Source organism: Castor canadensis, chromosome 9, assembly GCF_047511655.1.
Source record: "Castor canadensis chromosome 9, mCasCan1.hap1v2, whole genome shotgun sequence".
Classification (NCBI taxonomy): Eukaryota; Metazoa; Chordata; class Mammalia; order Rodentia; family Castoridae; genus Castor; species Castor canadensis.
Window position 1 is genome coordinate 21,841,094 of NC_133394.1, and position 25,138 is coordinate 21,866,231.

Consider the following 25,138-nt stretch of genomic DNA (forward strand, 5'->3'; position numbering starts at 1 on the left):
CTGACCACAATGCAGTAAAAGTAGAACTCAACAACAAAAGTAAAGACAAAAAACATGCAAACAGCTGGAAACTAAATAACTCATTACTTAATGAAGAATGGATCATCGATGCAATAAAAGAGGAAATTAAAAAGTTCCTAGAAGTCAATGAAAATGAAAACACAACCTACCAGAACCTATGGGACACAGCTAAGGCAGTCTTGAGAGGAAAGTTTATAGCCATGAGTGCATATATTAAAAAGATTGAAAGATCCCAAATCAATGACCTAATGATACATCTCAAACTCCTAGAAAAACAAGAACAAGCAAATCCCAAAACAAATAGAAGGAGAGAAATAATAAAAATAAGAGCTGAAATCAACGAAATAGAAACCAAAAAAACCATACAAAGAATTAATGAAACAAAAAGTTGGTTCTTTGAAAAAATAAACAAGATCGATAGACCCCTGGCAAACCTGACTAAAATGAGGAGAGAAAAAACCCAAATTAGTAGAATCAGGAATGCAAAAGGGGAGATAACAACAAAAACCATGGAAGTCCAGGAAATCAACAGAGACTACTTTGAGAACCTATATTCAAATAAATTTGAAAATCTAAAAGAAATGGACAGATTTCTAGATACATATGATCATCCAAAACTGAACCAAGAGGAAATTAATCACCTGAATAGACCTATAACACAAAATGAAATTGAAGCAGCAATCAAGAGTCTCCCCAAAAAGAAAAGTCCAGGACCTGATGGATTCTCTGCTGAATTCTATCAGACCTTTAAAGAACTGATACCAACCCTCCTTAAACTGTTCCATGAAATAGAAAGGGAAGGAAAACTGCCAAACACATTTTATGAAGCCACTATTACACTTATCCCAAAACCAGGCAAAGACACCTCCAAAAAGGAGAACTATAGGCCAATCTCCTTAATGAACATTGATGCAAAAATCCTCAACAAAATAATGGCAAATCGAATTCAGCAACACATCAAAAAGATTATTCACCACGACCAGGTAGGCTTCATCCCAGGGATGCAGGGGTGGTTCAACATACGAAAATCAATAAACGTAATAAACCACATTAACAGAAGCAAAGACAAAAACCACTTGATCATCTCAATAGATGCAGAAAAAGCCTTTGATAAGATCCAACATCATTTCATGATAAAAGCTCTAAGAAAACTAGGAATAGAAGGAAAGTTCCTCAACATTATAAAAGCTATATATGACAAACCTACAGCCAGCATAATACTTAACGGAGAAAAATTAAAACCATTCCCTCTAAAATCAGGAACCAGACAAGGATGCCCACTATCTCCACTCCTATTCAACATAGTACTGGAATTCCTAGCCAGAGCAATTAGGCAAGAAGAAGGAATAAAAGGAATACAAATAGGTAAAGAAACTGTCAAAATATCCCTATTTGCAGACGACATGATCCTATACCTTAAAGACCCAAAAAACTCTACTCAGAAGCTTCTAGACATCATCAATAGCTATAGCAAGGTAGCAGGATATAAAATCAACATAGAAAAATCATTAGCATTTCTATACACTAACAATGAGCAAACGGAAAAAGAATGTATGAAAACAATTCCATTTACAATAGCCTCAAAAAAAATCAAATACCTAGGTGTAAACCTAACAAAAGATGTGAAAGACCTCTACAAGGAAAACTATACACTTCTGAAGAAAGAGATTGAGGAAGACTATAGAAAGTGGAGAGATCTCCCATGCTCATGGATTGGTAGAATCAACATAGTAAAAATGTCTATACTCCCAAAAGTAATCTACATGTTTAATGCAATTCCCATCAAAATTCCAATGACATTCATCAAAGAGATTGAAAAATCTACTGTGAAATTTATATGGAAACACAAGAGGCCACGAATAGCCAAGGCAATACTCAGTCAAAAGAACAATGCAGGAGGTATCACAATACCTGACTTCAAACTATATTACAAAGCAATAATAATAAAAACAGCATGGTACTGGCACAAAAACAGACATGAAGACCAGTGGAACAGAATAGAGGATCCAGATATGAAGCCACACAACTATAAGCAACTTATCTTTGACAAAGGAGCTAAAAATATACGATGGAGAAATAGCAGCCTCTTCAACAAAAACTGCTGGGAAAACTGGTTAGCAGTCTGCAAAAAACTGAAACTAGATCCATGTATATCACCCTATACCAAGATTAACTCAAAATGGATCAAGGATCTTAATATCAGACCCCAAACTCTTAAGTTGATACAAGAAAGAGTAGGAAATACTCTGGAGTTAGTAGGTATAGGTAAGAACTTTCTCAATGAAACCCCAGCAGCACAGCAACTAAGAGATAGCATAGATAAATGGGACCTCATAAAACTAAAAAGCTTCTGTTCATCAAAAGAAATGGTCTCTAAACTGAAGAGAACACCCACAGAGTGGGAGAAAATATTTGCCAACTATACATCAGACAAAGGACTGATAACCAGAATATACAGGGAACTTAAAAAACTAAATTCTCCCAAAACTAATGAACCAATAAAGAAATGGGCAGGTGAACTAAACAGAACTTTCTCAAAAGAAGAAATTCAAATGGCCAGAAAACACATGAAAAAATGCTCACCATCTCTAGCAATAAAGGAAATGCAAATTAAAACCACACTAAGATTCCACCTCACCCCTGTTAGAATAGCCATCATCAGCAACACCACCAACAACAGGTGTTGGCGAGGATGCGGGGAAAAAGGAACCCTCTTACACTGTTGGTGGGAATGTAGACTAGTACAACCACTCTGGAAAAAAATTTGGAGGCTACTTAAAAAGCTGGACATCGATCTACCATTTGATCCAGCAATACCACTCTTGGGGATATACCCAAAAGACTGTTACTCCAGAGGCACCTGCACATCCATGTTTATTGCGGCACTGTTCACAATAGCCAAGTTATGGAAACAGCCAAGATGCCCCACCACTGACGAATGGATTAAGAAAATGTGGTATCTATACACAATGGAATTTTATGCAGCCATGAAGAAGAACGAAATGTTATCATTTGCTGGTAAATGGATGGAATTGGAGAACATCATTCTGAGTGAGGTTAGCCTGGCTCAAAAGACCAAAAATCGTATGTTCTCCCTCATATGTGGACATTAGATCAAGGGCAAACACAACAAGGGGATTGGACTATGAGCACATGATAAAAGCGAGAGCACACAAGGGAGGGGTGAGGATAGGTAAGACACCTAAAAAACTAGCTAGCATTTGTTGCCCTTAATGCAGAGAAACTAAAGCAGATACCTTAAAGCAACTGAGGCCAATAGGAAAAGGGGACCAGGAACTAGAGAAAAGGTTAGATTAAAAAGAATTAACCTAGAAGGTAACACCCACGCACAGGAAATCAATGTGAGTCAATGCCCTGTATAGCTATCCTTATCTCAACCAGCAAAACCCCTTGTTCCTTCCTATTATTGCTTATACTCTCTCTACAACAAAATTAGAGATAAGGGCAAAATAGTTTCTGCTGGGTATTGAGGGGGGGAGTGGGAGGGGGTGGAGTGGGTGGTAAGGGAGGGGGTGGGGGCAGGGGGGAGAAATAAACCAAGCCTTGTATGCACATATGAATAATAAAAGAAAAATGAAAAAAAAAAAAAAAAATAAAAAAAAAAAAAAAAAATAAAAAACTAGATAGCATTTGTTGCCCTCAACTCAGAGAAACTAATGCAGATACTTTAAAGCGACTTAGGCCAATATGAGAAGGGAACCAGGAACTAGAGAAAAGGTTAGTTTGAGAAGAACTAACTTAGAAGGTAACACACATGCACAAGAAAGCAATGCGAGTCAACTCCCTGTATAGCTATCCTTATCTCAACTAGCAAAAACCCTTGGTCCTTCCTATTATTGCTTGTACTCTCTCTTCAACAAAATTAGATATAAGGGCAGAATAGTTTCTGCCTGGTAGCAAGGGGGTAGGGAAGGAGAGGAAGGGGGCAGAGGGAAAGGAAGGGGGTCGGGGGAAGGAGGGAGAAATGACTCAAACATTGTATGCACATATGAATAAAATAAAAAAATAAAGTAGATCATGAAAATTCTCCCATGATTCCATTCCCTCATAAAGTCACTGTCAAAAATCTGGTGTTGCATCTCCATTGTTAGATTGTCCATTATTTAACAAAAACGTTTGTATAACTTTCTTTTACATTAGCAAAATCTGGACATCTTGACCTAATAAACTGTATTCATTTCTAATAAATTGTATTCATTTCTTTTAATGAATACAAAGAAATATACCGAAAGAACATATTCTATTAACCTAGTCCCTTATTGATGAACTTTTATTACTTTTTAATTACTAAAGAACAAAAATGCAATGAGCTGGTATGTTGTTCCTTTCGTCAGGTTATTCCTATTACAGCCTCCTAGAAATGAAGCTAGTAGGCTAAAGGGCACAAATATTTTCAATAAACCCTGAAAACTACTTCTAAAGACTGTACAGCATGCAGGATATAATTTAGAAATGTTTATTCAAAATCATGGTGCTTTTTTTAATGGAGATACAGGGGTTTTGATCTCAGGGCCTTGCACTTGCTAGGCAAGCACTTTACCACTTGAGCCACACTTTCCTTGCTTTAGTTGGTTTTTTTGAATAGGGTCTCACATTTTTCTCAGGTCAACTTGGACCAAAATCCTAGTATGCCTGCATCACATAACTGGTATGACAGGCACACACCACCATAGCCAGCTTTATTGGTTGTAATAGGGTCTTTTTGATGGGGCTGGCCTCAAGCCACAATTCTTCCCACCTCCACCTCCTGGGTAGCTGGGATTACAGGCACATACCACCACTCCCAACCCCACAGCACAGGTTTTTCTATACTTGTAAATACTTTGAAATTCATTGCTGTTTTCTGAGTATTGTTGAGGTTTGACACCTCTTCATGACTGATGGAGAATCAGGATCCCAAGGGCTGGATTTTTAAAATTCTTATTTACCAGGAAGCACAGGTATTAAAAACTTTAGCACTTTTCTGTAAAATCCCCACACTGCAGCCCTTGCTAGTTTTAAACAGCTCCAATGTTTATCTCATTATTTTCTACTTCTATATTGACACTGGCATTCTTCTGCTTATAGAATAAAATCCAAACAAAACATGAGCTCTCCCCCCATGAGTTAACTTTACTCCCGACTACGCAGCTGCAGCAGAGAGTTCTTTGCTCTAGAAGAGCAAAGAACGTGAAGAGCAAAGAACTCACATTCTCATGTCTGGTTTCTCTCACTTCATGCCCATCTTAGAAAACTCTTTTCCCAGGGAATGGGGGCACAACTCATGCAAGGCCCAGGTTTTTTCCTTCTCTGTCCTCAAGGTCAGCTCAAATGCCCTTTACTCAAGGAAGTCTTCCATAACCCTTCCAGGGAGATGAACAGATTTTCCTCTGACTCCCCAGCATTACACCTGCTCTATAACAACACGTCTGTAACAAGCAACTGTAACTGGCTGGAGGCCAGACACATTTCGTTTATCTTTTCCTGAACAGTATCTAATACAGAACTTAATAGAACATGCACTCAAAATTGTTTTGGGAATAAACATACATAAGTTAAATTAAGACTTCAAATCTTTTAATCTCTCAATACTGGTCACAGGTATTCATCTTTTAAAGGATTGTAAAAAAATCTGCTCCTCTCAAGACACATCCTATTGTAATATAGTATCAGTCTTGTACACTTTTCAGAAAGGGGGTTTTCTAGTAAAACTGTCAAAATACTGTCTTTAGAATAGTTGTATTCAAACTGCATACTTGGTATTTGCTAGAATCACAAATTGTTTATCTTAGAAATGAAAACACACAGTTGGGGGGGATAGGGGAGTTTATTGTAAAATATGAAGCAGCAATGATTCCAGCAAGTGAATTTCTGCTTTATATTCCCAGCCAGGGCACAAAAACGACTGGATATCTTCAATGCCAAGCTTAAAAAAAAAAAAAGAACCACGAAAATGCCGTGTTAAAATCTTTTTCTCTTGATAATTTCTGGTTTCCAGCTGACTGGGTGAGTTTCTTCTGTCTAAAAACAGAAAAGTAAATTAAGATAGTTATTGCAAGTTTACTTTATGTTTAATAGGCTTCCTTTTTTAAACAAAAAGTCTCTGTTCTAAATCATATTACTTGGCACTTTATATTTAGCAGGTCTTTAAGAATTTTAGGAATAGGTGACAAACTTGGTATTACCTAAGCCTAACAAAAGATGAATGGATTCATTACAAGTTCAGTTTGTAGTTTCTCATCTCAAATAAAACTTCTATTTAAGTATTAGAGTAGCAAAAAAGCTTGTGATTCTAGATTTACTCTGAATAGTGATCTGTTATTTGTTGTTAGTGTGCCACTTCCCCAGTAGCTGCAATAAGGTCAGATAAAATTAAATCAATGAATTCACAACATCAATGAAACCAATATAAAAACCCAAGAACAGAGACAACTCAAGATGAGAAACACCTTCATACTATCAAGATTACTTTTCTCTCTGATAATTAAATAAGATCTTTGCCAAACTGGTATGCCTATTATTTTACTTTAAAATATGAAATCAAAGAACTTACCGCTGTGTCATCCTCTCTGTACACTTTAATGGTTTTATCAGCTTCTGCTGTTAGTAATCGACTTTCCGACTGATCAAAAGCACAAGCAAATATTCCTGATTCACTGTCCAAAGAACCAGGCTGCACAGCTGCATGAACTCTCTGAAAATTGTAGCCAGTTCTCCAATCCCAAAGATGCATGGTGCCGTTGTCAGCTTAAGGGGAAAAACATGGTCACTTGCTATCCCTTCAACAGTTCAGCTCAACAAACATTTAGGCATTAACTGTTAGCGTAAACAGAATGCCAGTAACTAGTTACAAAGACTTATAAGACACAGGCCCTCAAACTTCTCTCAATATTATTTTGTTTATTTTTGTACATGCTTAATTCAGTATTTAATTATAGAACTTCAAAATCACCACAAAATTTGACATCCAATTCCAGAATAGCCAGCCAAACTTTAGGCAACTCCAAGCATAAACCCCTAACCTAGAATTATCACATGGACACTCAGAGGGCTAAAATATGAAATATGCTACAAGTATCATGAATATGGAAAAATATGTATGAATATCCAAATGTATTTTAATCAGGTTAGTTCTGCTACAAAACTTGTGTGTGAAGACTTAGAAAGTTTAAAAATGTTTACTCATTCACTAAAAGAAAAAAATGGCAATCTAAACACATTTATTATAAAAATCTTATTTTACCTCCAGATACAAGCACTCCATCAGAATTTACTGTCAATGTGTTGATGATAGCATTATGACCGGAAAGATTTTGAATGAAACTTCCATCAGGGAATTTCCACTGCTTTATGTTATCTGGAGAACCAGATGCAAATGTGTAACTGAAATAACATTAAAGAGAATTAATGGCAATGTAAATCAAACTAAGTAAAATGGTGAGTTTTACAAAACTTACAGCTATATTTACTGTATGTACTCACTGACTGACCTATGGAGTTTGAGGAAAATATTATTACTACATCACAATGCAAAAATAACAAAATATTTGTTCCAAGTTAAATTAGACTTTGAAATTTTTAAAATGTACTTTATATTCTATTTTTGTTTTCCCAACGTTCTGTAGTGAGTTAAGAGCAATAAATGTATAAATAGCAAAATGGCATAATGGCAAAAGATTATGTGACAATTTTGGAGAGAAAGGGAAAAAGATAAAGAGGGTAAGAGGGATAAAGAGAACGGGAGAGGGAAAAAAGGGAGTAAGAAGAGGAAAAGAAGGAAAGGAAGGACAGAAAAGACGAATGCATCCAGAAAAGTGTCATGTGTGATCTGATATGACAAACAATAGGTTGTGAAATTCTGCTCTACTTCTTTGGTTATATTGACTATATTGTTCATTCTTTCTTTTTTTTCCCCTATGTATATGAACTTCCTTCATAAGAATTAGACTATTTATTCTATGTAAGTAGTCTATAAATATCTTAGACATTACAAGATACTGTGCAGGACACTCTATGATATGTAAAAAGTATGATCTAATACCTCTTATGTCAGAATCATCAGTCACTAATACCTTCTAGACATACAGCTTTTGACCATGATTTATAGTCTTATGCAATATTTTATGTCATTATGTAGAAAGCTTTCCTCAGCTTATATTGGGTATAAAGCAAAATAGTAGCATTAAAAAAAAATAAAGAAACGCATGTCTATAAGTGAAATGACTATATGACCAGCAAAAAATGTTTTAATACTACTATTTCAGTACCGTACTAAGACATGAAGAGAGAAGAGACACTAATTAGCAAAATACACTTACTGTCGTGGATGTAAAACCACAGCCCTTACTGATTTTTTATGGTTTGTTAATGTCACTCTTGTCTTTCCAGCCACCAGATCCCACAATCGTATTGTAGTGTCATGGCTTCCTGTAATTAAAATACACACAGAAACACACCCCAAAACACAAACCAGGAGAAAGAGTGCAAAAGGTAAATACAAAACATATGAAGCATTCTTGATACCATATTTACATACTAAAAGTCCTACCACCACAAGGCTAATTTCATTACTGTTTCAAAAGTGTCCGTTAATTTTAAATTTAGTTCTTCAAAAATGCAATAAAATGCATGATTCACTTGAACTAAGGAGCTATTATAAATTCAAATACCAAAAATGATTTTATCCCCAAGTGGAGGGAAAGGGAAAAATGCCTGACTTTTTTTTAAGCATTTTTGATAAAGTGCATCAAGTGAAGAAATTATTTTCCAGTCTTAAAGATCCACTGTTATTAAAAATAAGATTCACATCAGTTCAAAAAGATGCCGATCACAGAGCATTTTGTCTTCTAATTTTAATTTCTGAGACTATTATGACACTATAAAATAACACTTCATTGCATCTAGCAGCATGGTTTTCTAGACAAGCAATACAAGACACTGTACATGACATATTCTATGATATATTAAAAGTATGAGGTGAAACAACTGGACAAACTCTTGTAATAAATTTCAAATGCCATGATTAAAATATAATGCTAAGGGAAACACTATAAATACAATACAAAGCTGAAGTTAAAGTCAATATAGAAAGTATACGGACAATTGTAATATATTTTGATATGAATAGCCTATAAATTTGAAAAATATCTATCATACCAGTAATAATTTGTGGTTCTGCAGCTTGACATCTCACCGTAGCAACTGCATTTGTATGTCCAGATAATGTGTGTACACTGGCTTTCGTTCTCACATCCCAAATCTAAGAAGTATAACAGACAAATAGTCAAAAAGAATAGGTATTCATATCAGGCAGATAACTAAATTAATTCAAGGCTAGTAGACAACTGTGCCTGAATAATAATAGAGAAAGTGCTTAAGTGAAGGGTAATGACCTCTAAGCTATGGGGAGCATACAGAGGAGACAGCTGTCAAGGGAAAAAAAGCTGAAAGATAGGGTACTGACAGTCTAATGGGTATAATGGGATGACTGACTGAAGGTGCTAACTGACTGGAGCATGAGAATGTCACCTTACAGGGGCAGGGACATTTAACAATAAACATGATGAGGCCACAGAACTGAAAAGTAGGAAAAAACACAAATCAAGAAACTGAGGGACTAGTGCCAGCTAAGTCAAGCAGCGTAGGCTCTATTATCAAATATACATGTAACAAGATGCAACACATTTACAGACAAGCACGCAGCTCTGTCCCCTTTACCCGTGCAGTTGAGTCTCGACTACAGGTTACCAGCACATCGATTGTCGGGTGCAAATCCAAACCATATACTGCACTTAGATGTCCATGGTAGTGCCTTATAACCTAAAGGTAAAGCAGCCGTTAAACTTCTAAATTAGAAAGGTAAACAGCGGCTCATAATATTCTAAATCCTCCACTCCAAGCTTACCTTATTATATTCAAGATCCCAGCATTTTACTTGCTTGTCTTCTCCACAAGAGAACAGGTAAGGGCTTCGTGTGCTTACTATCACGCCCCGCACTGTGCTGATATGCCCAGTCAACGACAGCTTTAATTTGCCACTAGCCAAGTCCCAGATCTGAAACCAAAAAATACTTTTTTCCTTCTGTTTGTTACCTCAGGCAAAATTTAGAATATTAAGTCATCACAAATATGTAAACATTAAAAAATCTCAAAAATGACTCCCCATTAAATAAAAGCAGAGGAAAAAGAATTAAGGCATGCTCAAGTGGAAAAACATTTGCAATAGATGACAAGGTCAGTATTCCTAATATGTAAAGGATATTATCGATAATAAATATAGGAATAGCATGGTATTAAACTTGGTAAGGATGAAGGCAACTTAAAAAAGCCCTGAAAGTAGCAAAAAATGGTATAAAAAAGTTTAACCTCACTAAAAATTTTGTATGAACGGTTTTAAGAGATTCTAATCTTTTAAATCATATTAGTAGTTATTTTTAAAGGGCTACACGGTCATTGCTGAAGTGGATCCTCTCGAGTACACTGCAAGTATCAATTCACTCATTTTTGAAAGTAGTTTGTACTTTGGTACAAAAATATTTGACCTAACACGTCCATTTCTGGGAACATACCATAACCAAATAAAATACAGAAAAATATGTATGCACAAAGACTAATAAAGCATTAGTTGTAATGATGAAAACCATCAAACTAAAAACTTTAATGTCCAAAAATAGGAAAGCAGATTGTAGACTATCTAAATTGTAAATTATGTAGTATTTTTTAAAGATACTGCATTTACCTTTGATGCAAGGTTAAGTGAAAAAAGATACAAGGTTACATGCTAGATACAATTTTTAAAAGAGACATATCTATGCACACAGAAAAAAATTGCTAGAAGTAAATTCACTGATATATAAACACAGAAATAAATACCCAAATGAAATTCACCTAAATATCTAATAGTAGTAGGATTCTAGGTTCTTCCATAGTCTTGTTTTGCACATTTTCTATAGATAAGCATCCTTTAATTTTGTAAACAGAGTAGGGAAAAAACCTAAAATACCACGGAATTAGTCAGCATGTTTAGAAAAAAACCTACTGTTTACATTCCACTTTTCAAACAGATTTGTTTGGAACTGCTACTGGAATAGCAAGGACCTTCATTAGCAATTCCTACTGTAGAAAACCACTTACATTAGATTAAACATACATGACAAACAGGAAGTCATTTTTATTTAGTTCTCCCTTCCTATTATATTACCTTTATAGTTCTGTCAGCAGAGCCAGTAACAAACCACTGATTTCCAGGTTCCACAGCAATACATCGAACCCAGCCAAGATGCCCACTGATAACCTGTATAAGAAAAAGCAAAGTAAAATGAGCAGACTCATACACACATCAGTTAAGATGTATTTAATTACACCCATAACCTGGTTATAACTGAATTGCCCCTCCAGCTTCAAATTACAAGTTTATAAGATTACTTGACAATTATAGAGTGAGAAACATTAACTTATTTTCAATGGGTAAATGGATGCACAAATTGTGGTATATCTATACAATGAAATACTATGGAGCAAGAAAAATAAATGCATTACTAATACACACAACTTAGATAAATCTTAAAGGCATTAAGCCAAGTGAAGGAAGCCAGTCTCAAGATGTACCTACCATATGATTTCATTTTCACTACAGCTGAAAAGACTCAACTACACTGTCAGGACACAGATCAGTGGTTGCCAGAAGTGGAGGAGGGTATGACAGAAAAATGAGCACAGGGATAGACAGACAGACAGATACATTTTTTTTTTTTGAGGTGTTATCATGATTATGGTAGTGGCCACTCAAATCTACATATCTATTAAAATTCTTAAGAACTATACACCAAAAGAGAAAAGTCCCTTACTGTACAATCATTTGAAAAACAAAGACTGTAAACTGTACATTTCCAATCACATGTATTTTATTTTAGATCTGATACACTGAGTCATTTTAATTTATTGCAGTTGGAAGGATAATTAGCAAGTCCAAAAGAAATTTCCTTCATCCACATAGTAAACACTTTACTTTCCCACCTTTATTCTGTCTGCTGTCCACATTTAATATATTGCATTTTATCTTTTAAAAGCTTCTTAGCACAACTTTTAAGGAGATCTTCTTCTCAAAGTATCTGTTAACACAGTATATGAGCCCCTTCTCATCCCACCTCAGGTCACTCTACTGGTTTCCATATTTATTCCTCTTCCTTATTCTAGTCTTCAGCCCTTGTCAAGTGGAAAGCTATGACAGCTCAGAGAATAGGGTAAATACAGATCTGCTCACCCTGTACAGTTTCCATGGTGGGTGCCACTGGGGTTTGGGCATTGTAGGGGCTTTTTTAGCCATCAGTGCAGAATTCTTGGTATTACCAGTCTCCATGATCATCTAGATGGAACAGATTACATTGCTATAAAAGACATCATATTTAAGGCTTCACGCTATTAATTAAAAAATGGAAATTGAAAGGGATTTGTGAAAGAACTTCTTCCTTAAATAAAAAAGAAATGACAGCTAATTTTTAGTCTAAGACTCCTAATCAGAATTTTATTTTCTGCATGTTACTGTAAAAAAAAAGAATAAGTAAAACATCCCAAAGAGACAGAGTGTTAGAGTTAAGAGTTGTGTATGGGTTCAAAATCCAACTGTGCTAATTCCTGGTTGACTGACCTTAGGTAAAAATTCTGTAACCTCTATGTCATCAGTTGCAAAATGGGAAGCATAGTGCCTTTACTTATTTGTTTTTAATACAATATTCAATCAATACTTTAACAAGGTTTACTAGTTGATACAGGTTGAGCACCCTTAATCTAAACAAAATCCAAAATGCTCCAAAATGCAAGTTGAATTCGGATTTCAGACTAGCGATGCTCAACAGGTAAAGTACTTGCAATTATTCCAAAATCAAAAAAAAATCCTGAAACACTTGTGATTCAAAGCATTTTGAATAAGGGATTCTCAACCTGTAAAACCTATTGTTAGAATCCATACATTAACCCAAATAATATTTAAGCTATAAAAAAATATATCCCCCTAAGGAGGCAGAGAGCCTAACCACAGACCTGCTCTGAACAGAAGATAAAGAGATGTGGTGTGCTAGGCGCCAGTGGCTCACACCTGCAATCCTAGCTATTCAGGAGACAGAGATAAGGAGGATCGTGATTCAAAGCCAGCCCAGACAAATAGTTTGCAAGACCCTACCTCGAAAATACCTAACACAAAAAAAAGTCTAGTGGAGTGGCTCAAAGTGTAGGCCCTGAGTTCAAGCCCCAGTCCCTCAAAAAACACAAAGAAATGCAGTGTGACATTTACAAGTTCATTCATGTCATATGCCAAATTAATTCCATAATTAACTGGGAAAGAAAAGCCCAGGTTTCAAGTGACCACATAATAAAATAAACTGCAGATTTTCAGTTGTTCTTTCTACAACTACTTTCACCAGCACCAAGAGCAATTAACAGTTACTTACAAACATGTGTTGCTAAATGTTCATCTATAAGACACCAGCTGTATAGATTATGTATAGTCAACTATAAAAACTATATGTCAATTTAAAAGAAAACTTTCATGAGTAATATATATTAACACAAAGTTCCAGAATAGCATTTCCTGTGTTTTTAACAATGGGTAGTAAACAGCAACACCACATTATCTTCAACAAAATACATACTGTGTATAACGTGTGGGTAGACACAGGAATAACAGGATTCCAAATTCTAAAAATTGTATCTATTTATTAAAAACTTAAATTCTAGGGCTAAGAAACATTAAGGACTCTCTCAGGCTGCTATTTACAATAACAAACTCCAAGGAAGTGTTCACTTCTTCAAAATGAGTACAACTTTTGGGATAAAGGAAAATAAGGAAACATTCTGCAAAGCTGGAAACTTGCAGAAGTATGTGACACTTGCCGAGTTAATCCCTGCAGGCTGTGAGCGGTCAGAAGCCCCAGGATGTCGGTATTCACTTCCACCAGGTGCAGTACGATTTGCATCAACTCTGAGCCAAAAGAAATAGCACATGAGTAATTAAAGCCTCCAGTCATGTACTCTACAAAACCAAATCTTTATTTAGAATTTAATTTTAAGCCCTGATAAAGGAAAATGTCATTATAAAGAGACAAATTTTAAAATGAAAAAAAGTATAAGTGGTGAAATATGCTTTCAAGATCTTTGATTTATAAGCATAAAGCTTTATACCTGGTCTGAGAAGAAGGCAGTGCCACTGCTAAGGACTGTGCAGCTGACTCACTTGGCATTCTTTGGATCTTAGTATCTGCTGTCAGAGCAACCCCTATTAAAAATAAAATCAGTTACTTTTAGTAGCTATCTTTGTTCTCATTTATATGCACTTAAAATACGGGAAGTGAACACACTAGATAATTATTTCCACACAGAGCTACTACGTTAAGTTTAAGTTTTATTTGTTTTTGTCTCTACTCTTTTCACATCTTTCTTTTGATTGAAAAAAAATTTTAATGACAGTTAATAGAGGCAAAAACAAATTAACAGGGATGTATTAGTGGAAACAGACAATATGCCACTGGCCTCTTTAATTGGTTAAGAACACAAAATGTAACAGGCAGACGATCTGTTTGAAACAAATTAAAAACTGGTTTGTTTTTTTAAATTCTCCCCCAAGTCAGACACATACACACCCACAAAAAATGGTGTGTGAAGAAAAACTTTCACGCATAATAAGTTATATCCTGAATGAGGATTCCAAGATGGCGGCTAGAGGGAGGAAGCAGAAAGCGTGCCTCCTACAGTGAAATGGTGGAGAAATGCTGGAGACACACCTTGTAGGCAAGGCCACAGAGAAGAGGCAGAACTTTGACCCCTCCACACCTCCAGTCTGCGCAGAGAATCTCCACTTCACATTAAACAGAGAAACCAGGAGGGCCCCGGGGCCGCCAGTAGCCTGCGCCCAGACAGCTTGGGAAGACGCAGACAAGGTGAGCTCAGCTGCACACGGTACTTCCACAGGCAAGCCTGGGCCAGATCAGCATAGCCCCCTGGACAGACCGACCCCCACCCAGGGAATAAAAGAGAAACTGAGTAATAAGCAATAAGAACAATAAAGACACATGGCAAAGAGGGTGGGGCGCCCTGAACGCCGAAGAGGGGGGTAGAGGAATCCTTCCCGGAACTGTAAATAAACAAGCTGGGCCTGGCCAGAGAGGCTCCGGCAGGAGCAGGGGTGCCCCCAGAACCAGGAGCAGGAAAGCTTGTGAGAGTGGTGGAAGGAGGAAAACTCCACAGGAGGCGGGGAAGACCTACTTCCCACATGAACTATAAACAAACATGCAGGCCTGAGAAAGCAGGTGCAGTGTCACCTCCCCCAGTGCTTGGAAAGGGGAAAGCTTGTAGCAGTGGCTCCCACACAGGAGAACTCTGAGTAAACAAAGCCTGCAGGGCCAGGGGAGTGTTAAGCTCACTCCTGAGCTTAACAAGTCAACGCACCCAATTTCATCAAACATACCCTGCCTGAAGCCCTAAAAGCATATATTACCTCCAACAGTGTGGTTGTGGGAGACTTTAACACCCCATTATCATCAATAGATAGGTTATCCAAACAAAAAATCAATAAAGAAATCCAAGATCTAAAATATGCAATAGATCAAATGGACCTACTTATGTCTACAGAACATTTCATCCAACTTCTACACAATATACATTCTTCTCTGCAGCCCATGGAACCTTCTCCAAAATAGATCATATCCTAGGGCACAAAGCAAGTCTCAGCAAATATAAGAAAATAGAAATTATACCAGGCATACTATCTGATCACAATGCAATAAAACTAGAACTCAACAACAAAACTAAAGACAAAAAACATGCAAACAGCTGGAAACTAAATAACTCATTACTTAATGAACAATGGGTCATTGATGAAATAAAAGAGGAAATTAAAAAGTTCCTGGAAGTCAATGAAAATGAAAACACAACCTACTGGAACCTATGGGACACAGCAAAGGCAGTCCTGAGAGGAAAATTTATAGCCATGAGTGCATATATTAAAAAGACTGAAAGATCCCAAATCAATGACCTAATGATACATCTCAAACTCTTAGAAAAACAAGAACAAGCAAATCCCAAAACAAATAGGAGAGAAATAATAAAAATACGAGCTGAAATCAATGAAATGGAAATCAAAAAAAACCATACAAAGAATTAATGAAACAAAAAGTTGGTTCTTTGAAAAAATAAAGACCGACAGACCCCTGGCAAACCTGACTAAAATGAGGAGAGAAAAAACCCAAATTAGTAGAATCAGGAATGCAAAAGGGGAGATAACAACAAACACCATGGAAGTCCAGGAAATCATCAGAGACTACTTCAAGAACCTTTATTCAAATAAATTTGAAAATATTAAAGAAATGGGCAGATTTCTAGATACATATGATCATCCACAACTGAACCAAGAGGATATTAATCACCTGAATAGATCTATAACACAAAATGAAATTGAAGCAGCAATCAAGAGTCTCCCCAAAAAGAAAAGTCCAGGACCTGATGGATTCTCTGCTGAATTCTATCAGACCTTTAAAGAAGAACTGATACCAACCCTCCTTAAACTGTTCCACGAAATAGAAAGGGAAGGAAAACTGCCAAACACCTTTTATGAAGCCAGTATTACACTTATCCCAAAACCAGGCAAAGACACCTTCAAAAAGGAGAACTATAGGCCAATCTCCTTAATGAACATTGATGCAAAAATCCTCAACAAAATAATGGCAAACCGAATTCAACAACACATCAAAAAGATTATTCACCACAACCCAGTAGGCTTCATCCCAGGAATGCAGGGGTGGTTCAACATATGAAAATCAATAAATGTAATAAACCACATTAACAGAAGCAAAGACAAAAACCACTTAATCATCTCCATAGACGCAGAAAAAGCCTCTGATAAGATCCAACATCATTTCATGATAAAAGCTCTAAGAAAACTAGGAATAGAAGGAAAGTACCTCAACATTATAAAAGCTATATATGACAAACCTACAGCCAGCATTATACTTAACAGAGAAAAACTGAAACCATTCCCTCTAAAATTAGGAACCAGACAAGGATGCCCACTATCTCCACTCCTGTTCAACATAGTACTGGAATTCCTAGCCAGAGCAATTAGGCAAGTAGAAGGAATAAAAGGAATACAAATAGGTAAAGAAACTGGCAAAATATCCCTATTTGCAGACGACATGATCCTATACCTTAAAGTCCCAAAAAACTCTACTCAGAAGCTTCCAGACATCAACAATAGCTACAGCAAGGTAGCAGGATATAAAATCAACATAGAAAAATCATTAGCATTTCTATACACTAACAATGAGCAAACTGAAAAACAATGTATGAAAACAATTCCATTTACAATAGCCTCAAAAAAATCAAATACCTAGGTGTAAACCTAACAAAAGATGTGAATGACTTCTATAAGGAAAACTATAAACTTCTGAAGAAAAAGATTGAGGAAGACTATAGAAAGTGGAGAGATCTCCCATGCTCATGGATTGGTAGAATCAACATAGTAAAAACGTCGATACTCCCAAAAGTAATCTACATGTTTAATGCAATTCCCATCAAAATTCCAATGACATTCATTAAAGAGATTGAAAAATCTACTGTTAAATTTATATGGAAACACAAGAGGCCACGAATAGCCAAGGCAATACTCAGTCAAAAGAACAATGCAGAGGTATCACAATACCTGACTTCAAACTATATTACAAAGCAATAACAATAAAAACAGCATGGTACTGGCACAAAAACAGACATGAAGACCAGTGGAACAGAATAGAGGACCCAGATATGAAGCCACACAACTATAAGCAACTTATCTTTGACAAAGGAGCTAAAAATATATGATGGAGAAATAGCAGCCTCTTCAACAAAAACTGCTGGGAAAACTGGTTAGCAGTCTACAAAAAACTGAAACTAGATTCATGTATATCACCCTATACCAATATTAACTCAAAATGGATCAAGGATCTTAATATCAGACCCCAAACTCTAAAGTTTATACAGGAAAGAGTAGGAACTACTCTGGAGTTAGTAGGTATAGGTAAGAACTTTCTCAATGAAACCCCAGCAGCACAGCAACTAAGAGATAGCATAGATAAATGGGACCTCATAAAACTAAAAAGCTTCTGTTCATCAAAAGAAATGGTCTCTAAACTGAAGAGAACACCCATAGAGTGGGAGAAAATATTTGCCAGCTACACATCAGACAAAGGACTGATAACCAGAATATACAGGGAACTTAAAAAACTAAATTCTCCCAAAACTAATGAACCAATAAAGAAATGGGCAAGTGAACTAAACAGAACTTTCTCAAAAGAAGAAATTCAAATGGCCAAAAAAAAACACATGAAAAAATGCTCACCATCTCTAGCAGTAAAGGAAATGCAAATTAAAACCACACTAAGATTCCACCTCACCCCTGTTAGAATAGCCATCATTAGCAACACCACCAACAACAGGTGTTGGCGAGGATACAGGAAAAAAGGAACCCTCTTACACTGTTGGTGGGAATGCAAACTAGTACAACCACTCTGGAAAAAAATTTGGAGGCTCCTTAAAAAACTAAACATTGATCTACCATATGATCCAGCAATACCACTCTTGGGGATATACCCAAAAGACTGTGACACAGGTTACTCCAGAGACACCTGCACATCCATGTTTATTGTGGCACTATTCACAATAGCCAAGTTATGGAAACAGCCAAGATGCCCCACCACTGACGAATGGATCAAGAAAATGTGGTATCTATACACAATGGAATTTTATGCAGTCATTCACTGGTAACTGGATGGAATTGGAGAATATCATTCTGAGTGAGGTTAGCCTGGCCCAAAAGACCAAAAATTGTATGTTCTCCCTCATATGTGGACATTAGATCAAGGGCAAACACAACAAGGGGATTGGACTTTGAGCACAGGATAAAAGCGAGAGCACACAAGGGAGGGCTGAGGATAGGTAAGATACCTAAAAAATTAGCTAGAATTTGTTGCCCTCAATGCAGAGAAACTAAAGCAGATACCTTAAAAGCAACTGAGGCCAACAGAAGAAGGGGACCAGGAACTAGAGAAAAGGTTAATTCAAGAAGAATTAACCTAGAAGGTAACACACATGCACAGGAAATCAATGTGAGTCAACTCCCTGTATAGCTATCCTTATCTCAACCAGCAAAAACCCTGGGTCCTCCCTATTATTGCTTATACTCTCTCTTCAACAAAATTAGAGATAAGGGCAAAATAGTTTCTGCTGGGTATTGAGGGGGTGGGGGGGGTGGAGTGGGTGGTAAGGGAGGGGGTGGGGGCAGGGGGGAGAAATGACCGAAGCATCGTATGCACATATGAATAATAAAACAATAAAAATTTTTTTTAAAAAGTTATATCCTGAATATGTCAAGGCAAACAATTGTTGAAACAAGAATTAACACAGTCAGCAACAGCCTAACAATTCCTAAAAACTGAGTCTTCAAATGCTGCATGGCACAAAGCTATACTAAATAAAATACTGTTAGGTATAAAGAAAAAGGCTCTTAGCAAAAATGCTTCTCCAGAAAAGCTCATCAAAACATACAGCTAGACATCAGAATTACTTCTCCTATCTGTGCAGAAAATCCTGTTTGTTCCAAATAGAGTTCTTTTTTTTTTTTAACATTTCTTAGTTTACCATTTTAATTCTGTTTCCTCTCTCTCTACCCCCCCACCCCAGTAATTCAGCATGATTCAGCACAAAGAGGTCTACTTTCAGAACTGGTTACTTTATTTTTATTTTTCTTTCTGTGGCAAAACTGTCACAGAACCTGGATATTTCAGGTTCATATGCATCTATGACCAGTGTCCTGCTGTAGTCAGAAAAGCTTAGTAATGGACTTGGTGAACTAGCTTCCCTCTACTGCTTTGTTCTCACACTGATGAGAGTCAGCTCAGGGTGTATTTGTCATTAACCTTTCTGAGACTGGATGGCAGCTGCCAAATATCAGGATCCATCCCTGTATGATCTTTCCTGTTGGCCAAGAGAAAAATGCTCTCTCTTCTTAAATGAGGTATAAATGGTCAGAATCCCTGTCATCACGAAAAAGATATAATGCACCAAGCCAAGCCCATCTTGGACTCTGGAAAGGAATGTATATAATCCCAAATCAAAGCCACAATGGCAAAGAAACAGGTGACGGTACAGATATTGAGGCAACTGTCAGTTAGACCGAAACTCTCCACATACTTATGCTTTTCCAAAAGAATCTCTTTGGCAGAATCATTCAGAGTTTTTCATAGCTGATCCATCCCACTTGTCAATTTTTACAGGCTTATCATCAGTCTTCCACTTATCCAACAAGCTGCTGTGGCTCCTGCCTGCCCTGCAGCTGAGGTTACTACTATCCCCACAACTGTCTCTGTCACCACCGCCTCTTCTCCCTTATGCCCTATTTCTTCTCTTTTATAATAAATGTTACTTAATAACGTAAGTTTGATCTGATCACAAGCAGTTTGGTATTAAGTAGTCTAAGATAATAAAGATAAATTTCTATTAAATTCAGACATTACCTTCAAAAGCAAAAACTAAGCAGTTACTCAAATACTAACAGAATGGTTCCAAGAGTGAAAGTTACTACAAGAAGCACCCAATTTCCCCATAGTTTCTATAAATACTAAGATTGTTGACCTTCACCCTGTTATATTGTCTATACCATCTGTGTGCCAACCCATGTATACACGAACACACACACACACACACACACACACACACACAGAGAGCACATTCCAATTTACCTGCTTCTATACTAACACTTCTAACATTCTTAAAGTTTAGCTATTTGGATGTCTGCCTAAGCTACCAGATAACAAACTTGTCTAGGCCTATACCAATGTTATTATCTTTCAATTTCTAGCACAATACCTAAAAAAAAAAGGTAATAATAAAATAAGGTTAGTGGAGCAGCTCAAGTGGTAAAGCACCTGCCTAATAAGCATGAGAACTCAGAGTTCAAACTCTAGTACCACAAAAGAAATAAATATAGCAAAGTAAATGTTTCCAATACAACAGCTCACTTACCAGGTCCTGGTGGATAGGGATGTGTACCTGTCACCAAATATTCAACTTCTTGTCCTAAAGTAAATAAATAAATACATTAAAAGTGAATTTACCTTATGTTCAAGTATCACCTTTTTAAAATGATTCAATAATATTAAATTTTATGAACTGCATTTCTCTTTCCTAACTAAAGTCACACCTCAGAAGAAAGCTGATCATTTTTGTTTTGACCTCATAAATCTGGCACATAGCTATTTCCTTGCCCAACAGCTGGTAAGAGGTCAAGAAAGCTCATTCATTTGCTACATAGCCATGGTGGGTAAAAAAAAAAAAAAGTCTTCCTATCAAATGATAATCCACTCTAGTCTTTCTTCTAAGCAAACAGCTTCATGTGGAATCTTGGATTCTTTTTATTCATTTTAATTTCAGTACTTAATTTCATCTTTTTGAATTATAGCCATGATGGTTTCCCCACAGGATAAGAATATTCTCCAACTTGTTCCTTTGATCTCCACTCTGTTCTTTTCCACATCCTAAGAATTTCTACCACTACTGTACTACCATACTTTTATTTTCCATAAGAAAAAAAGTCATCCACCAACAATCTCTATAAGCAAGTCAAGATTTCCATTATAATACTGTATAGCCATAAAATACCATACTATCACAATGTAGTCCTTCCAGGAAACGCACTCATAAGGTGTTTTGTTTTTCACACATAAGAACTGACACTTCTAATTAGTATTATACTCACCTTGATTGGCAGGATATTGCTTATGGCCATATGAATCTGTGGCGTTCTGAGGGCCCTTCTCTTTGAGATTTTCTTTTGAAGTAGGCATATGCAACACAGGACCATATTCATTACGAAGCTTGATTGCCATTTTTCGTTTGTGACTATTTAAACATCATAAACATAAGATGTATTCTTAAATACCTTAAATATATTCAACAATACAAATGTTTACAGATAGTCAGGAATTTAAGTAAGCTCCATCATGTATAAAGTTTCTAGCACAATTTCAAAATTACATAGTATTTTAAAGAACCACCACCACATAGTATTTATTAAACCTAAGTAATATTTTAGTTTGTTACCTAATAAATGTAAAACCTTTGTGGACTGCTGAGTTCAAGAGTCCAATAAATTTAAAAAACATAAACTAATATAATCTTTTTTAAAGACCCTCAAAGTCAATATATGTTCCTTCATTTGTGTAAATATAAAAATAAAGACTTTTTTAAAGCAAATTTTATTACATGTATCTAAAAAGGTTGGCTAGAACTAGTCAAACTACTTAAGTAGCTCAATATTTTAAAAAAGAAATGCATTCATGTTACTTTTAAGAATAGTCTACTTTATAAATGAAATATAAAAGCTTGTTTGAGGAACTAAATATCGACTTTAAAAGGGTAAAGGACAAAGAAGGAACACTGAACATAATGTAATCCCAGATTGGAGCTGGAGATGTAGACCCAAAAATATGCCACCCTCAAAAATTCATCATCATACTAATGAGAAAAGATGGGAGTAGAGGTACTGGCCAGGTACAATTTCAGCTCAACAAGGCTCTGAGAGCAGCAGGAAGCTAAAAGTACATACAAAGTGATTGATTATAAAATAAAATACCTGAAGGGGACTCCTAGTTACTGGAAATTTGTAAAATGCAATTAATTAGTGGGATTTTTTTTTTTACTGTAAAAGATAAAGCAAAAACAAAAAAGTTAAATTATGCCAGTATATGAATAAACACTGAGTGTTAGTATTACTTTTAAGACCTTTAACGGTCTCTCTCTCCGGGTCTCTTCCCCTTAATGTTAGAATTTAAATATTTTAGTGACTGAAAACTAATTAAACCTACCTCTCTTCATCTAAAGGCACAGGTCTTCCATTATCAGCTACAAACATGTCATGGGTCCTCTTCAATGACCTGAACACAAGTGTGTGCACAGAATGTTTCTGAACCTCCTAGAAAGAAAGAGTGTAATTACACATCTAGCCACAAATTGCCTATCATGTAATCTAAATTAAAGCAAAATAAGCCATACACTTTTTACAAAGTATGTAAAAAGCTTTATACCACTCGCCACCATAGTACTAGTAGTCTGCTACAGTAGTCAAGTTCAGAGGAAAGAGCTCCTGCTTGGTCAGAACCCTTAGTTACAGCAACTGGGCAATGGCAGAGGGTAGTCACTTAATTCAGTAAGTATTTACTGAGCTTGCACTATGTGTCTGGCAGGTATTGTGCTACAAGCTCACCAGATGAATGATGAAAAGACAGTCACGGTCCCCGTGCTCAAGGGGCAACAGACAAAAGTAATTCCTCATTTTGGAAAGTGCTATGAAGACCAGGGGCTGGGACAGAGAAGGAAGGAATGAAATATAATTACCAACAATCTTTGAGGTATTTAGGCAGAGGAGGAGGAAAACTTTGCACAGAACAGAGATAAGAACATCAGGCAGAGGAAAATGTCACCTGTAAAGGTGTTCAGTAACTGAAACAGTGTCAGAAAGGCAGTACAGTTGTGTATGTTAGGTAAGAGGGTGGCTTGAGGTGTAAGATGAAGCTGCAAGGATAGGCAAGGTTCAGATCAGGTAAGATCTTTCAGACCTTCTACATTTGTTGTTGTTGTAGTTATTGCTGTAGGGCCAGAAAAGAATGTTAAGCAACAAAAACAGATCCAACATATATTTTAAACAGAATAAGCCATAGAACAAAAATGGAAGGAAGGAGACCAGCTGGAAACTAATGCACTAGTCCATGTAAAAGATGATGCTGGGCTGAAAGGTGATTGCAGTGGTTCTGGAGCAGAGTGGATGGAATTAAGAAACTTGGGGATAATAGCACGGTTAATCAAGCTAGGGAAAGATGTAAAAATCCAAGTATGGCAGGCTTTCCTGGGGGTAGAGCTGAATTAAGAGACGAACTTGAATGCTAGCTAGAGAAGAGCGCTAATCTTTTAGGACACAGATGCCCCCAGCTCGCGGGCGGCAAGTAACAGTGGTGGAGCATCCGCAGAGGCCCTGCCTCTGAGGACAGTGCCAGTTCCCAAGGACCACATAAGAACTGGATGAATGATCTCGGGTTTCCCGCCCACTGAACCTCCGACTTGGGATCTCAGCCAGCCCCTCTCCCTCCCTCGAAAACCCTAAGAGACCGCCCGGCCTCGCAGCCACTGCTCTCCCAGTTATCGAGCATGTCCGCTGCCAACAAAAATCAGTCCAAAGTCAAACGATTCTCGAGCGCCCAAATGTCACTTTACCTCAACCATGTCGCCGCGGTGTCTCCCAACCCGCCCGCAGCGAAGAAACACGAATCACCAACGCAGAAACCCCCGCCTCAACTGTGCAGCCCCTTCCGGAATCGGGCACGCAGTTGCCGGATGTGACGTACCCGCGCACGCGCGCTGATCAACACCGGACTCCCGGGGTCGAAGGGATGGCTTTTCTCGGCCCCGCCCCCTGGGGCGGAGTCTCGAGGCTGTGGGCGGAGACTCCTGAAAGCGGCTGGCTGGAAGGTTCAGAGTTAGCAGTGTTTTCTGCTCTACTCTCAAGCCATTCTGGTCTGAATCTGGAGCCTCGGAAGCGTAAAGCTTTTTAATTCAGAAATCCTAAGAAATCAGTTCGAGGGAGGGTCTGCAGAGGTTTTGCTCCGTTTGGGGGTCGCCTGGGGCTTTCTGACGCCTGGTTCCGATATTTGGTGCAGTGAGAACAATTTTTCTCTCTTTTTCTTTTTTTAACATATTTTATCATACAATTGTACATTATGACATTTACAAAAGTTCTTACAGTATATCATAGTTGAATTCACCACCTCTATCATTCTCCTTTATCTCCCTTCCCCCCGCCGTCCCCCCCCCCAATTCCTGGAATAGTTTCAGCAGGTCTCATTTTTTCATTTTCAAACATGAATACATAATGTTTCTATCACATTCACTCTCCTACCTTCTTTCCTTAGATCCTCTGCCCTCCCGAACATTTCCTATTATGCAGTCCAGCAAACAGTTCTTGAGCAACTGTTGCAGAGTTTTTTCAGTTGACATGTGGATGTGCAAAAGAATATTTGTTTTAACAACATATAGCACCTCCCCTTCC

General features: G+C 37.1%; 1 protein-coding gene and 1 pseudogene across 1 annotated transcript; both read right to left on the bottom strand.

Annotated features, from left to right (window-relative positions):
• Positions 1 to 5,861: 5,861 nt before the first annotated feature.
• On the bottom strand, positions 5,862 to 24,459 carry LOC109692728 (pleiotropic regulator 1). Its single transcript, XM_074041333.1, has 15 exons — positions 24,307 to 24,459; positions 22,905 to 23,011; positions 21,797 to 21,939; positions 21,064 to 21,117; positions 14,197 to 14,290; positions 13,909 to 13,996; positions 12,284 to 12,385; positions 11,222 to 11,314; positions 9,926 to 10,075; positions 9,739 to 9,840; positions 9,178 to 9,280; positions 8,340 to 8,448; positions 7,265 to 7,404; positions 6,575 to 6,768; positions 5,862 to 6,042 (listed from the first exon to the last, which is right to left on the bottom strand). Exons 1-15 carry the CDS (start codon positions 24,313 to 24,315, stop codon positions 5,983 to 5,985), a joined length of 1,548 nt encoding a protein of 515 aa, XP_073897434.1. The 5' UTR covers positions 24,316 to 24,459; the 3' UTR covers positions 5,862 to 5,982.
• LOC141410471 (signal peptidase complex subunit 2 pseudogene) lies at positions 19,304 to 20,645 on the bottom strand (annotated as a pseudogene).
• Positions 24,460 to 25,138: the final 679 nt, after the last annotated feature.